The sequence below is a fragment of the Odontesthes bonariensis genome, chromosome 9 (assembly GCF_027942865.1).
Source record: "Odontesthes bonariensis isolate fOdoBon6 chromosome 9, fOdoBon6.hap1, whole genome shotgun sequence".
Taxonomy (NCBI): domain Eukaryota; kingdom Metazoa; phylum Chordata; class Actinopteri; order Atheriniformes; family Atherinopsidae; genus Odontesthes; species Odontesthes bonariensis.
This window is the reverse complement of record NC_134514.1, coordinates 7,850,287-7,866,030: the sequence shown is the minus strand read 5'-3', so window position 1 is coordinate 7,866,030 and position 15,744 is coordinate 7,850,287. Positions and strand designations below refer to the sequence as shown.

General features: G+C 45.1%; 1 protein-coding gene across 6 annotated transcripts in view; it reads left to right on the top strand.

Annotated features, from left to right (window-relative positions):
• The first annotated feature begins 522 nt into the window (after positions 1-522).
• The window catches only part of cdon (cell adhesion associated, oncogene regulated), a 32,787-nt gene continuing 17,565 nt past the window's right edge, over positions 523-15,744 (top strand). For 3 of the 6 annotated variants that reach the window (XM_075472918.1, XM_075472919.1, XM_075472915.1), the window contains exons 1-4: positions 523-957; positions 12,837-12,975; positions 14,373-14,651; positions 15,151-15,297. In XM_075472918.1, the coding sequence (XP_075329033.1) occupies positions 12,903-12,975; positions 14,373-14,651; positions 15,151-15,297 (499 nt within the window). In that variant the 5' untranslated portion in view covers positions 523-957; positions 12,837-12,902. Of the gene's footprint in view, positions 958-2,599; positions 2,740-12,836; positions 12,976-13,941; positions 14,027-14,372; positions 14,652-15,150; positions 15,298-15,744 lie in introns of those variants that run through there. The other 3 variants (XM_075472916.1, XM_075472920.1, XM_075472921.1) reach the window with 3 other exon arrangements.

The following is a 15,744-nucleotide window of genomic DNA, read 5'->3' as shown; positions in this document are numbered from 1 at the left end:
GACACAGTCCAATATTTTGACTTTATACTTTAAGTACCTGGTGAGGACCAGATGTGTATTCTTTATTTTCCATCATGTGTTGGACACATTGAACTTCAGAATTGAAAGAGGGCATGTTTTCTTTTTGACATGGTTGTGTTTTGGGTGTCAGAGATGGAATTTGGGTGATATGTTGGCTTATCTGTTTGAATCATGAACAAAATCGTGTCCACTCCAACATCCTTCCATGAAACATATTTCCAACTGATTTTGACTTTAAGGATGCGTTATCTCTCATTAAAGCGCTCCGCTTTATGAGGTTTCTGTTACCCAAAGAGAAGAACGCGTTCAGGTGCGTTTTTACGTCCTGGTAACAACGTCCACACGTGCAGAGGGGAAGAAGGAAGTTACTTTCCCGTTAGATTGTAAAAGTTGTTAATACACAGTCTATACGGGTAACACCCCCTGCTCCCACCCGCCCTTCCTCCGTCCTCCAGGAGCCTTACGGAGCTGTGGGGCTGGGACATTCCTGGTTTGACGATCATCCTCGCCGCCGCCGTGATTTGCTGAGCAATTCGACACTGGCTTCAAAGATGCGTGTGTGGAAGCGGCAGTGGTAGAGACGGAGACCCAGAGCTGGGAAAGTTACAGTAACGGGTCAGACGCGCGACAGGAGAGTGTGCAGAAAGCTGGGACGTAGCGCTTTTACTCAAACAAACTTCCTCAGAGAAAACTCCACCACAGCTCGAGTGCAGACCAGGGGAAGTTGGCGCACCTTGGCCCCCGGAGCTGGCGCTGCTTTTCGTGTCTAAAAACTCTCTTAGCCTCTCCACCTCCGGCTGTTTTCATGTTCCTCCGGTCACTTTGCACTTTGAGCCCGTTTCTAATGGAGGGCCCCGTGCGGATTTGCCACCAGAATAATGCGTTTTGCTGCTAATTCACCAGACGTCTCGAAGCTTTTACGCTCCTGTAAGAGAGGTAAGCACGGAGGCAAGGGGGACGTACGGAGAGGGGAGTCCCGGGGTGGCTGGCGAGTTGGCCGGGAGGGGGATCCGGGGAGGCTTCGGTGTGCGCACCGAGCCAGCTGGGCTTGTCTGGGAATGAGAAAAGAAAGGTGAAGCTCAAAGAGCCAGAGCTCCGGGTTGATCTGTTCCTCAAACACTGCAGTGTTTGTTTAACTTTGTGCAGCGGTGGAAACCAGCAGCACGGAGTGGCACTGCGAGCCAGGCTGGTGAACGTGGGCGCCCCTGTACGGATACTATACTGCGCGCGCGCGTGTGTGAATCCATGATGCATGTGTCACACTCAGATTTGAAACAATTAGGCCACAATCTCTGCTTTCCATTTGTTTTATACGCCTCATTACAGTGACATCAGTGATTACTGAACACTTTCTAAACTAGTTTAAGACTGTTTGTCTACTTCAAATTAAACTTTGTTAAATCAGAATCCATGGATTTATGAGGGAAGTATGAGTTGGCTCTTTGAAGCACCAATTTTCTATATAATCCCACCCAAGGCTCTGAGATCAGCATTATTATTGTGCAGCTGGCTCTATGCATGCTGCCACAGCTCGGCTCTTTTATCTCTGTGATGAGCCAAACTCAAAAGACTAAATATTTGTTTGGTAAACAACTCTGGAGGGAGGCTACACTTCACTTAACATCCCAGTTAGGAACACATGGCCCGCGGGCAGCTTTTCTTCTTAGAAAGATGAAAGAACCTTTTTTTTTTTTTATGAAATGGCAGATATGGCCCTCCCTAAACACGCTGGCATCACCTTTATAAAAGCTGGAAATGATCGGGGAACTTATGAATCATTTCTTTTAAAGTTCTACGTATATTTTAGACTAGATCAACTTGAGGAGCCGACATTCAGCCACATTTACCACCCCGTAGAAACATGGTGGCTTAGACTAATATTTGACGTCTTTTTTTCCCTTCCTCCTCAGACAGAAAGCCTTTATTGTTTCTGTTAAATCCCCAGAGGGTGTCATAAATGTTGGTGAATCAATGTGAGTGTTGCTCTGAAATTTGTCAAGTGCACAAATGGCTGCACAAAGCAGGCATTAAAAAAAACCCTGCCGAAGTGAAGGTGTCATTGTTTGCTGATCGGGGAACTTTTCCATGACAGGATAAAAACAGTAGAGGCGAAGAGGAATCTCTGAGAACGCCGGAGACAAAGAAAGATGCCGAAATGTGAAAGTAACTGTGCTGACAGCTCAGGGCTGGCTGTATGGCAAAGTTTGGCACTTCAGGAGCTGAAAACTTTGTTTTCTTTCAGCCATGAGGCACTGATTTGTGTTTGAGGTTTGAATACAGTTAAAGGAAGCCTTCCTTCTGTCAGTTTGTTTAGTAAAATCTGCAGATTTAACTGTTACTTAGTCAATGATAAACCAGGATTTTCTGCTGAGCAGAAGTGATTGTAATATTGTAGCTGCTGAGACCAGTTCCAAAGTTTTTTTTTTTCTCTCTGTCATATAATTTCCTCAGTGTTCTGCTCACCCTTATCACCAGAGCTTCACAACGTCTTCTGTTACATACGGGCGACCCTCAGAAAACCCAACGCTCAGAAGTTACCCAGAGCAAAGTCTTGAGTCCCTCTCGAATGCGTGACACGCAGTCAGTGGGACACACTCGGCTGCTCTCAGATAAAACACTTTCAAGTTCAAACGGGTGCTCACGCATTGTTGCATCGGTTGGGGGACAAGAGGACACTTCCGATGGCTTTTGGATCCTTTCAGGGCCTCCCGGTATTGGGTGAGCTTTAGACGGGGACAGAGAGATTTTGCTCATTGTGTTCAGGCTCACGTTTTGACACTGAGTCTTTCGGGAATTATTATTTCTTTCTATGCACGTAAGGTGTTTATTGTTTTAAATCATCCTGTGTCCACTTCTGTCCACCAGCCCGCCTCATTTAAACATAATTATCTTGATGATTTCTGACATTTACTTTTGAACTTTCCTCTTTTGTTTTAGCCATCGATCTGGCTGCACGGCAGTGTGGTCAGGCGCTCTGCTTTTCTCTCTGTGTTTTCATAGAAAGCAGCTCTTACCCTTTTATTTAGAAAGCCTGACAGCCAAGCATGATGTTTATACATCTAAGTGGCAGATATATGCTTCTTGAAGGCAGTTCTTGTCTGCTCCACAAGATGGAAATATTTTGAAATGGATTAATGCTTCATAGAACTGACATTTACTTTTTTAGCAGACAGAAAAGACTCTTTTACAGAACAAAACAAACACAGAAATTCAAGTTTTATTACTGATAACGGCTTATTTCAAGCCTAATTCAATGACTTGTTAATTATGTAAAGTCTAGGTGACCATGTTTCCAGCACAGTGCTTCTAAGTATTGGGAATGTGACTGAATGAAACGACAGAGCCTCGGCTATTTTTTTAAAAGTGTTTTCACAGCGTGTTTTTAGGGGAAATTAATAAACCATTAGTGTCCCGGCTCTTATCAGACAGACCCGAACAAAGTACAGCCGTGCTATTAAGAGAGTTTGAATAATGTTTGAGCCATTAGGGTGTTCGTTAATGATAAACACATGTTGCTGGAGGAAAACTATGTTAAGTGGGCAATTTGAATGTAAGCATGTGTAATGATACCAGCCCCTGCGCTCATAATGGCCGTCTTGATTTTTCTGATGCAGTATTATATTCGCAGAGCCACATGCTCACCAGCAGTGACAAATGATTGTTGAATACTAACAGCTGAGGTAAGGTTTTATTCAAGGTAAAAGCAGGAATATTAGAGTTCAAATATTGTGGTTTTGGCGTGAAATCAAAGTTACTTTTTGCAGCACTCGTGATTCTTTGATGGACAAATTGTCTATAATAAAAAGTAAAACTGGCAAACAATATCTTGTTTTTTGGCCTCTAAGTTGTTTATTTTCTGCTCTGGGAGGCCGTAGTTGGTATCTTAAACTGTAATCTCACAGATTCTAAAAACTGCTGTCAGTTACAGCTCTAACTCCATCTGTTGAGGCGCTTTAGTAAAGAACATAAAGGTTTTCCTGAGGTGAGCGTGGTGGGAGAGGGTGTGTCTGAGTGGGTGACTAAAGCATATTTTGGGCACCTCCCACATTCTCCCTTTTTCTCCAGCAGTCCTCAGCTCTGACCTTCAGCTGAATGGAAATGAAGTTAAAGCCTAAATCGCAGTGAGGTTTGCTTGTTTATTGGGATTTGCACTTCGATCTCTCACATTATCACACCACAGGCAAAATAAAAAGGAATCATAAAAGATGAGAAAGATCTCTGTTTGGAGCATCGTATTAAATCATCTTTACAGTATTTAGTCTGCTGGAATTAAGCCGTTCATTTTCTAATCCAGGGCTGTTTTATTGTGACCCATCAAGAAACTATTCCCAAACTAAAACCTGGCTTGCTTCGATCCCAGGACACTCTTCATTACTCTGGGATTAAGTCATTCTGCAGCACGTTTACGATTTTCTAATACTGGCCTTTCACTCTGCGAGCTTCAGCTCCAATTTGTTAAGGATAAATGTGGACTTCGGGCCCCTTTAGATGGACAGAGGAGAGTTTTAGGCAGCATGCCAGAGAGCCCCCCGTGTTCAAGGAGCCAGGAGGTGCTGATTGACAACACCCAGCAGCCATGGGCAGAGGGTCGCTGGGAAAGATGGGCAGGTTGGTGTTCTTGGGACTGCTGGGTTTGTGAGTGCAGCTGCGGTGCCAACAAAAAAAAAAAAGGTTACTTTCCACCTTAAGTTTCTCCCTCTGTAAACTGTGAGTGTGTAAAGTGAGGCCGTGATGAAGCAGCCAGGACTGTGAAAGCAGTAGCTGAAAGTGTCGCTTGTGTTTATGTGAATATATTATTAGTAGCACTTCTTATCTGCTCCGAGTTCACACCATCATTATTTTAAGAACGCGACGCATATTTCTCACAGTGGGACCCCCTCCTAATTTCTTCCACTCCCCACCCCGCTGTGACAGATGATCCAAACAGCTTGGCGCTGACTCGCTGTGCTAAGCAAGCATGTTACCCGGCGAGGTTTCAGATAAGCCGCGTGCTTCCTCTGGTACGACTCCTCTGAAATGTCAGAGGTGAGCAGAGCGCAGCTCAGTGTATACACCGGCTTTCAACAGATGGTCGGATTGAGTTTCTAAAAATTCAGAACCTTGAAGGACTTGAAACTAGATAATGACTTTCGAGAGATTTGAGAAATGAAATGAGAAACATCGGGGCGTAATTGTTAAGACAAACAAACAGTTTTTGGAGTAGCAGAAACAGATGTTCCAGGCAGCCACTGAAACGCAGCGCAGGCTGGAGATAGGCGGGGCCACGAGGTCTGCTTCTTCTCTGAAGATGGTTTGCTTTCTGTTTAATGTAGTGGAAACACTGGCCTCAGCTAAATATATATGTCTATGTCCTCGATATGATAAGGGAATGTAAACCAATACCACACACATGGTTGCTTTGAGGAAGAACACTCTGTGGCTCCAGATAATGAAAATGCCTCGACAACAGATGTGCGACTCAGTGGGAGACAGAGTTTGAATATAGGAAAATATTCTATAGGTCAGGTCTTCTCCCAGAGCTAAAAGACTACAACAGACACTGGTCCAGACGCAGTTTTGAAGCTCACTCACAACCCCACAAACCTAAATCCATAAGATTAGGTTTTGTCCTTTATTTATAGGGCTCATTATTATCTGAGGGAGTGACTCTTGGCTCGTGCAGTCTCCCAACGTGGCATTCTGGATTATATTCAACTTCTGCATGAAAAACGTCTGTTTCTGTTGGGATTGTCAAGCGAAAGCCTGATGGGACTGATTGCTCTGCAGCCTTGTCTCACGTAGTTTTCCAAATGATTCCTCAACCCCATGGAGGAGAACCTCAGGCAGTGAACTTGTGAACCGAACCCATGCTGACAACCCTCACAGCAGAGAACATGTGAGGGGGAGATTATTATTTTTTTTTGCATCCTCAGCCTCTTCCTTTTTGCAAGATTAATTTCTTTTCCTTTTCCTGTAAGTGACCCGACTAGCTATGCCCGCTTCAGTCCGTCACCTCAGCGCGGGCCCCAGGAATCGGCCTCCCCTTCAAACTGCTTGCGACCGCAGCTTTCTATTTCAAATGTTGAACCAATAAGTCACATCTGACGTGGGTTTTCTGTGAACCAGAATGTGTGTGCTGTTTAAAAGCCAGCGCAAGGATCAGCGAGACTATATTAAGGCAAAACTAGTGGCTGGCACTCCCCTTCAGCTGACAAACAGGCTTCTTGTTTGAAGGGCTGTTTTTCTCCCAGATCAGAGTGTGAGGCAGTGTGGGTATTGCTGCTGCCACTTGCCTCTGGGCCTGCGGTTGTGGGTGCCATTTTGGGCCTTCCCTTCTCCAAGATGTGGGCCTTTAGGGAGGATTTGAACCCCTTATTTACACAAGATATTCAAAGTGAGCAGAAGAATGTAAGTCAGAGGGATAAAACCACGATGGTTCTGCTTGTTCTGAGAATGTTTTAAGATTGGAGCAGATACTCTGTGTTTCTGCCTCGTGCCAAATGAAAACATCTCCGGTTTGACTGACTTCAATCAGCAAAATAAATCGTCTTCCCTTTGTGGTGCTCTCACGCAGTAGCAAACAAACACAAACCCAGATTACTCGCTCTTCATTAGCATACGCCGTGCTTTCCTGGTTTGTATTCTGTGTTTGTGTCACGGGGTTGCGTCAGAGCGCTGTGGCATCGTTCATAAAGCCCTCTCACCTCCGCTGCGTCCTGCAACTCAAACCGTTTTGCTTCATTCGAAGAGCCAGAAGCCAGAAGCCTCCGATGACACGTGTGTTTATGTTTCATCAGTTTGTTTTGTGTTCATTCAAGTGCCGCACAACAAGAGAGGAGTGCTACAAGGAGAGACGGATAAACATTTGGACAAACCAAATAAAGCCTTTTCACACTCCGTTTGGGAATGCATATTTATCTTGAGGTCCTCAGACTTTTGAGGCAGCTAACTTGTTTGCAGAGATTTGTGGAATTGGTGAAGAAGACTGATTGTGTTTGAACCTTTTTACATGTGTTTGTTTTGGTTGTGGGGTTCAGGTTGTCACAGGCGAGGCGCTCTGTCACATAAATCCTCCCGCCGTGGATCTACAGGCGTCGCTTCATCATCCTCGCAGAGTCGCTTCATCACCCCGAAGAATGAAACCCGCGTGCGTATTTTCTTTCTCACGCCTCCGTGGCAACAAACAATAAGGCAAACACCCTGAAAGCAACACGCTGGGGTTTATTTCTGTCGGTCTTACATACTGACTTGTTAGTATCTGTTTGGACACCGTGTCATTTTGTTTCTGTTGCACATGTTTGAAACGACTTTATTAAATGTATGTTTTAGTTTGAGAGCGCTTTTGGTTGGCAGCCAGGGAGCGATCAGGAGGAGACTGAGCAGAAACTGTTGTCTGCGTCTTTGCCGCTTGTTGCCGTAGAGACGTAAGCAGTGATGGAATCCAGAAGAGCGAGGGAGGGACGAAAGACTCAGCTGAGGGGGCAGCTGGATCGGATCACTGTATGCCCACACAACAGCGTTTAAAAACACATACTGTCGTGACTCCCCCAGAGAAGATGGACGTCTTTAAGACTTCAGGCAGTCATGAACATTTCACCCTCCCCTGCATCAGATTAGCCTGTTTTCCCATCATCTCTCTAATCAAGACTGATATTGAGGAATGTGAATCTGTGGCCTCCTGCTCTGGTGCCATGGCTGCACAATCCCAGCTCTCTTCCCACTTGCCGGGATGAATCACTCTTGGCACATGTTGGAGATCAGTGTTAAAACACACCCTACAGGCAAGAAGGCCGTCTTGTGCATTCCTCCTTTCAATCAGAATTACCTTTCCGTCTGAGTTAATGTTCCCCCGTGGGCTGAAAGGCCTGTGAAATCAGCTGGAAGGGCCCAGAGAGCTCAGACAATGGGGACGGGTTGTTAGTTACATGCTCTTTGCAAAAGGTCTTGAGGTGGTCTTGTGTGGCGGTGATACCCGGGGATCTGTTTCCAGTGTCCAACGCTGCTATTGAGTTTCGTCCCTGTGGTTAATCCCACTGTTCAGGACCTTGGGAAACAACCGTACCTCCCCTGCCCTCCTGTACCTCCCCCTCATAGATTCCCAGGAAAAACAAGACATTTCAGAACAATCGCCAATTAAGATGGGTCTTACATACTGTACCATTCAGTCCCCACTCTCTTCTCCCTCTGTCTGAATCTTTCTACCCCCTCTCAGCTCTCTGTTTGTGTCCTCGGCCAACAAGCCTCAGGGTAGAATTAGCGCTGTCTCCCAGGTCCCGGCCCTGGCACTTTGGGAGGATCGGGCTTTGGTGAACGGAGGCGTTGTTGGGAGGAGGTGGGGGTGTGTGTCCTTGGTAAACAGGGCTTTGTGGGATGTGACTGTCTGATCCCTGAGGGCCTCTCCTTTCATTCCTCTGCCGGTCTGATCCCACACCACGGCAGTGCAGTCAGGACTGTGGCGTCAGCGGGCTCTGGGACCATCTTGGCCTCTTCATCACCCCGCACCTCTTGGACTGCTGACTCTGTGGACAGATGTGCAGACAGAGCAGACTGTCCCTGAAGATGAGCCTCGTTTGTCTTCCGCAGTTACACTCACTTTAAATGAATTATCGGGGAGACTTGTGTTAACTTTCTGCAGAAAAGGTTCAGACAAAGGCAGTCATTCACTGTATGGATCAACTACACCCCCTGAATGTGATTTTTCTTCGTACTTCTCATTGTAAAACAAAAAGAACCCCTCTTTCTCCTCTTAATCCCTGCAGCTCATTACAAATCGCGCTCTTTTTCTTTCCTCGCTTTAGCTCATTCCCCTTCTGTCTAAGTCTGTTCCACTTTTAATAACATCTCAGTCTTTAATCGGAAAGAGTTGGGCCGTACCAAAAGCCCAGTGTTTCCACTCATCAGTTTTCTCTGTGGCCCCGGGCTGCTTCTGTGGACTCACCCAGACCAATACAAGAAGCCCATAATGTTCCCTTAGAGTCTCTTCTATCGGGAGGCCCTTCCCAAGTTTCTGGGCTGAGCCGAGTGTTGGCAGACGTGGATGCCATTATCTCTACGCCTCTATCTTTGAGCCAAATAAGAAGGGAGGAGAAAGGAACCGGGGCTTGGCAGTGTTTCGGCTCCCAATGAATGTTTCACCTCTTTATACCCCCATCTCCCTCGGCCTTTCCCCCCATTGCCTCCCATCACTCAGTTTTGAATTATCTCCCATCTCTTTCTTGTGTGTGTGTTTCTCTTGTGTCTGTTTTTTTTTCCCCCCCGTGTGTCCGTTGTTCGCACTCTCTGTGGAGCTGAGGAATGTGTGTGCTACAGATCCTCTGTCAGTGAGATGTGGGGCGAGTGCAGACAGGTTTGGGGTATAGCATGTGAATCTGCTTCAGCGCACAGGTCAGATTAGACCATCATACCAGAAAAGACTTACACCCCACTGATCTCCTTTCCCTTGACTCTCTCCTTAAGCTGCATTCAGTTCAGGGCATTTGTTGCAGTTCACTTTCCTTGTTGACGGTAAACCTTTCATTGTATCGGTGCCACTCTGGCACAGATTGCCAGCACAGTCGGGATCAGCTTCTGTTATCAAATTTGAGAGCTGCCTCACGATGTTTGCTTTCATTCAGCTGTGCAGTCTTGTGAAGCAGAGAGGCCTCAGTCAGCAGCACCAGTTGTGACCTGTTCTTCTTCTGCCCTCCAGGCCTTTGATGCCTCGCCGCATTGCCTTTGTCCCTGTTTACCCAATATGACAGGGATATGGGCCTTCCCCACATGGGGGCAGATGGGGCTTTAAGTAGTTCCTGCCGAGAGAAGGCCAAAAAAGAAATGCAGGTGCTAATGGCCTCAGAACTCGGATCCCTTTCCCTTCCCTTAGGGCAGCCTGTCAGTGTGTTTATTTTCTCCCGTGTCATCACCAGGGATCCCTCTTGTCCTGCAGGTGGATTGATTGTTCTATTCCTGTGTTTGGGTTTTGAATTACTCCATAGATACATTGATAAAGCGGTTGTTCCTCAATGCTATTTCTCTATTATGGAGTTGTGTGCAAGAAGCATGACGGATAAAGTCGAATTGCAGAGTAACTTTTTTTTTTTTTTTTTTTTAATGCAAGCTCTCTCCAATTTATAGTTTGTCGATCCCACCTTGAGAACGGCCATGCATTTACAACTTAACTGCAAAAACAGAGTAACACATGATCAGATTTAGCATGAGGGGAAGACATTTGGAGCACTGGATTTTTTTCCTTTTAAGAAGTCCAGTCTGGGGTTTTGCGAAGGAGAGCCGAACGGAAAAGAAAAGGAGAAGGCTCCCAGGCCCATCAGAGCTCACTTGACAGGGACTTTTCCTTTGTCAGAGAGCCACTCTGGCTTTTGTCCGCTCCCGAGGAAACACGACTTGCCTTTCCACGCAGCCGGTGTTGCCAGCGTCAGGATGAGTCTCTGTGATGAAGGATACAAGATATCCTCACGGTGTCTGTCTCCACTGAGGAGGAGGAGGCTTCATGGTGGCGGATGTCACAGGAAAGCCAAACAGATAAGAAGCAGGAATGATGCCCTTGTGTTTCCTCGTTGTGCCAGATTGATGGACCAGATAGGCAGCTGTGTGTGTTTATACAAGGGCATCCAGTCGGAACTTTAGTGCCCAACTGATATGTGAGCAGGGATGACTAAACTTGTTAAAAAGATGAGAGACTAAAAGTTGGATACAGAAACACCTCCGGTTTCTCATCATACCGTGTGCCAGCGCACCTATGCTTGGTCGTGCATTGTTATAGCACTTGTTATTATTGCAATTATATATCATTATTCTGGTAGAGAGGGAACGATAGTTTCCACTGATGACATGGGGCAGTGTGCAGGGCCTGTTGCAACTTGTGGGATGGAGAAATGCCAGCCTGCGAGATGTGGGTTTGATCTGCCTGAATGAGCATGCACACATTTAAAGCTGAGCCTGGAAAGCAAGCTGTACGTACAAAATGTGATGTGCTCCTAATCCTAAAGACAAACAACAGATTGTTGCTTAGTGATCAGAATGTTCAGTCATAATCAGTGGTTGGGAAGGCATCATAAGGAGCTTTTAATGCGTCTTTTCAGCACATTTCTGCTTCTTTAGTGTGAAGGTTTGACACTATGTGTACAAGCAGTAAAAATGTGTGTGATTGGAAGAGAGAGAGCTGGGGGTGACCTCAGGGGGCTGGTCCAGGGCCACTAGACACCCGCTGGTTCATCCTCTCCCTCTGCTCCTCCCCGACCTTCGACCTTGGGGTGAGAAGGGGGCGTGAGCCAGAAGCTGGAAGAGTTTATTATTTCCTGCTTCTTGTCTCCGCCTCCTCTCAGGACGCACGATGAAGAGGGCGAGTAGCGGAGGGGGTGTATACCCCCAACACATGTGGAATGACCTCAAGAAGTTTAGAGTTTTGACATCTCAAGCACTTAGCATTATAGTTAAACTGGACTGACTAAATATATACTTACATGTTGCTTCTATAAAAGTATTAGAACTTCCTCTCTGAAATGTGGGCACAGTTTAGGGCTTAAATAAATGCTCTTAAATAAAAACACAACATAAAGAAAATAAATTCAAATTAAACTTCCTTGCAGTTTTTTAGAATGATTCCCAATTGGTTTAAAATTCAGTGAAGCAGCTTTAGTTCACGGAAAATAGCTGGGTATGTTTGCCTCTTTCAAAGGAGACTCGACGCACATTGGGGGGTAGAGAAAAAATTGTAATATCTCAGATATTCCCAGAGGTGAAAGTAGTTCCTGATGAAGAGCTCTCTTTATTTTCCTTCTGTGGATGTCCACCGCAGTTTTTTTTCAAAAGATGGCTTCAGATTTGTTTAGTGTTTGAATGGAAACTGAGCTCCTGTCGGGGCTGGAGAACAATTAATTTTCATCTTTGTGAATTTTTTCTGTTGTGCTATTAAACCTTATGGTAAATGACAGATTTCTTAAAGATTGATGCTAAACGATTAACAATGTTTATTAGCCATGCTGCAGCCATGAGAGTAGGATAATCATACTGATTTGGTTTATTGTCAAATATAAGAAACATGTTTTTAAGTTGGAGAATGAGGGTTGGAAACCTGTTCACCTTTTGTGATCCCACCCAAACATCATGTTTTTAATTTGACCCACCCTTCAGCCTCGGTTGGCCCTTCTGTTAATGTCTGCAAGCCACCGAAGCGCCAGTGTGAATATCACAGCTGGACGGCCATTGTCCCCGCAGCCTTAGGCTCCAACCCTGGTTACCAACCAGGAACCTGGGATCAAAGCTTGCCTGGATTACTCTGAGAAAAAGAAGGAGGAGGTGCTGCGTTCGGAGGGGGGTCGGGTTGAAAAGGATAGAGGAATGCTCCTAATTACGTGCCCTCCACTCCTTTTCTGTCTCTCCTTTTGGCTTTTCTCTTGTCTCCCCGTGTGTGTCTGGTCTGAACTTCAGGCTACAGTGAACCTATGAGGAGGCAACACAGTGTGACAAGAGAGCGATATTAGGAGTGAGGCGACAGTCTCTCTGCTGCTTCTCCATTAGCGGGAGATCTGAGTGGCCCAGTGGGAGAGATGGAGGCATAGAAGCTGGACATTCCAGCCTCTGCAGAGACACTGAAGTGGGTAAGGGTGGGAGGTGGAGATCAAGGAGCGTGTAAAGAGGATGTGTCGTGAAGATTTGAAGGATTGTCGTACAGGATTCATTTGTAAATTAATGGATTTTTTCCCCGCTGAGATCCACATCTAAAATCCTCCTCCAGCTTGTTTAGCTGTTCATTAGCATCTTCTCTGCTCATGCGGGTGCTGTCATGTTTCCATGCTGATCTTTGCCTTGATGAGGTTCTCCTCTTGTCTGTGTTTCAGGTTTTCTGAACAGACGAGGGCGTACACACCGTGCAGTACGGCCACTGGCAGGTGTTGAAGTGCACCATGGACAGTGGCCTCAGGGTCCTCCTGTCCACAGTACTGTGTCTCAGCCAGTCCCTGCTCATCAGCTGCTCGTGTAAGTCCTTACAGCTCAGCTCAACATGGTTTTAGGGATGCAAATTTCTTAAACCAGTAGCCGACAGCATTAACTGTAAATGACTTGAGAATGTTTTCCCGTAGTGTAACAATACATTCAATTTTCACTGCAAAACACCTCATTTAAGTTTGAAAGTACCGATAAAGTATACTCCAGGTTATTTGAATTGGATATTAAATATCCAGAAATAACTTTATTTGAAATAGCTTTAGCGATTAAATCACAAGACTCAGCAAACAACTGCAGTCCTCCATGATAAATAACCTGTTATGTTAGTTTGCTGAAATCTCTCAACACTGGAGCTGAATGTGCATATCAATGAAAATCAGATATGTTGCAAGATGGAGTGAATTGTTCTTAATGTCAAAGCTCTTACTGTAGCATTGGCTTTAGCATAATATTGTTCAGTTAAACTGCACATCCATAACTCTCCGAGCTTTTTGCTGTAGTTGTGCCTCATCAACACGCCAGACGGGTGACCGTTTTCTTACGTAAATGAGGGAAAGTTGACAGATTTAAAGAAATTTTGTTGGAAAATGAGCAAAGTTTTGGTGATCTGTTTTCAGAAAGGGAACCAAATATTTAAAACTATGTTTTCATTCGAGTAGAAAAGTGTGACAGTGATGATTAGAATTGTTGTGTTTTCAAGACCGTAAAACAACCAATTTCTGTGGCCGTTAATGTTTGAGTTTAGATATTAAGTTGGTTGCAATTAATACCACTAAATGTCTCTACATTGTAAAACTATTAGTGAGCTTATAGCAGCATGAAAGGAAAGAGAGATAAACCTTTCCTTTCATTTTAATTGACAATAGTCGTCTTGTAAAATTTCACAATGGTAAGAGTCACGGCCGTGAGTGTGATGAGTAATGCTGCTGACGGTGCAAAGATGGTCAGCATATGCAGCTCGATGCAGCATTCATGCAGTCTTTCTTCACTTTCTAGCAGCAGTACTGGCAAACTATGAGGATGATACTAAATCAGAGATCAGCTGACAATGACAGTAAGCTGTTGGTGACGACCAAAACAGGTCAGAAAAAAGGGAAATGTTCTACGTACGTTCATTATATGGGCATAAACTGTGACAGGGCTGGGTTTTTCAGCATGTTTCCAGCTAAGAAAGGAAACTATTATGATGTTGAAATACTACTAATACTTTTCTGTTTAAAAAAAAATCTAATGTTTTGGTAGGTTTATCAACACAAGGTTTGGTGCCTCCTGAAATCTGGACGATAACCACATGTTTTCACTCATAATATACTTTTTGAATTTGTTTGCCAAACACAATACAGCAAAAATCACTGAGATCCTGCGACGTTTCATTCCATATCTGAATGAGAATATGTTCTGAATTTGTTCTCTTGTTTTCTCTCCAGCTCAGTATCCCTCTTTCCGCTCTGAGCCAGCCTCCTTGGTCAAGAGTCGAGGCTCTGTGGCTCGTCTGCAATGCTTGGTGAGTCCTCCGTCGGCGACGGTGTCCTGGCGCTTCCGAGGCCTTCCGCTGGACCGGGACACGCTGCCCGGTGTGCAGCTCAGCAAGGGCTCCCTCACCATATCCACCCTGACGCCCAGCCATGCCGGCGCCTATCAGTGCGTGGCACGCTTAGACCACGGGCCGGCCATCGCCAGCCGCCTCGCTCGTGTGGTTTTAGCAGGTACGGATACGGAGAATTACCCCTCTGTGCACATTTCTGCTCACTTCAAAGAGTGTTGAAGAAAGGCAGGAAGTGGCCTTGAGAAACGGAAGGCCATTTTGCGAGTGTTGAACACTTTGAAAGAATGCCTGTCCTCGGCTGCCTGCTGCTGAGTGGTGGAGGGGGAAGGAAGCAGTAGGAGCTTTTACTCGGGCAACTTTCCAGATGCCTCTTGACCGGTATCCTTAATGAGCCTTGGGCTTTCCTGTGTGTGAGCGTGTTATGTTCCTGCTGGGATGCTGCTTGCTCTTGGGCGCTACGTTAAGAGGTTGACCCTGATCTGGAGCTGTATCAAGCATGACTAGAATCACTCTCTGCAACAATAAACAAATCCAGGGATCCAACACAAACAGCTCAGCTCAAGTAGCTTCACTGCGAGCACATTAAAGGCCTGATGTTCCACAGACAACGAGGCTAATCAAGGGAATCTTTTTTTTTTCTTCTTTCTCCATTCACGCAGAAATATCAGAATATGAAGATGGCCGACGGCGGTCGTTATCGGTGCAGGAGGGCAGCACGGTTCTTTTAGAGTGTCCCCTACCGCACAGTGTCCCTCCAGCTCGTCCGAGACTGAAAGTACGAGGGGACTGGATGGAAGTTTCAACAGGTGCGTTTGAAACAAGTGGACAAATGTGCAGTTTTTTACATTCTAATTGTACGCTACACTTCTCTCCTCTTCAAATCTGGGCTAAAAACCTACTTATTTAGAATTGCTTTTAATACCCAGTAGTATGATGACACTTTTATCTTTTTTGATTTTGTTGTATTTTATTGCTTTCACTGTTCTTTTATTGTTTTTATTAGTTTTTTTTACTTATTCTTCTTTTTATTTATTACCTGCTGTAAAGCACTTTGGTACATCATAAGGATAATATATGTGTTCAAATTGAGTTACTTTACTATCATTGTACAATAAGATTCCAACTGTATCATCTCCATCAGTATCACATAATGTGTAAATAGGCTGAAAAAGATGAAAACAGTATAAAAACAATCTCGACTTTAAAAGAGGAGATATATATATATATATATATATATATATACACATTGTACT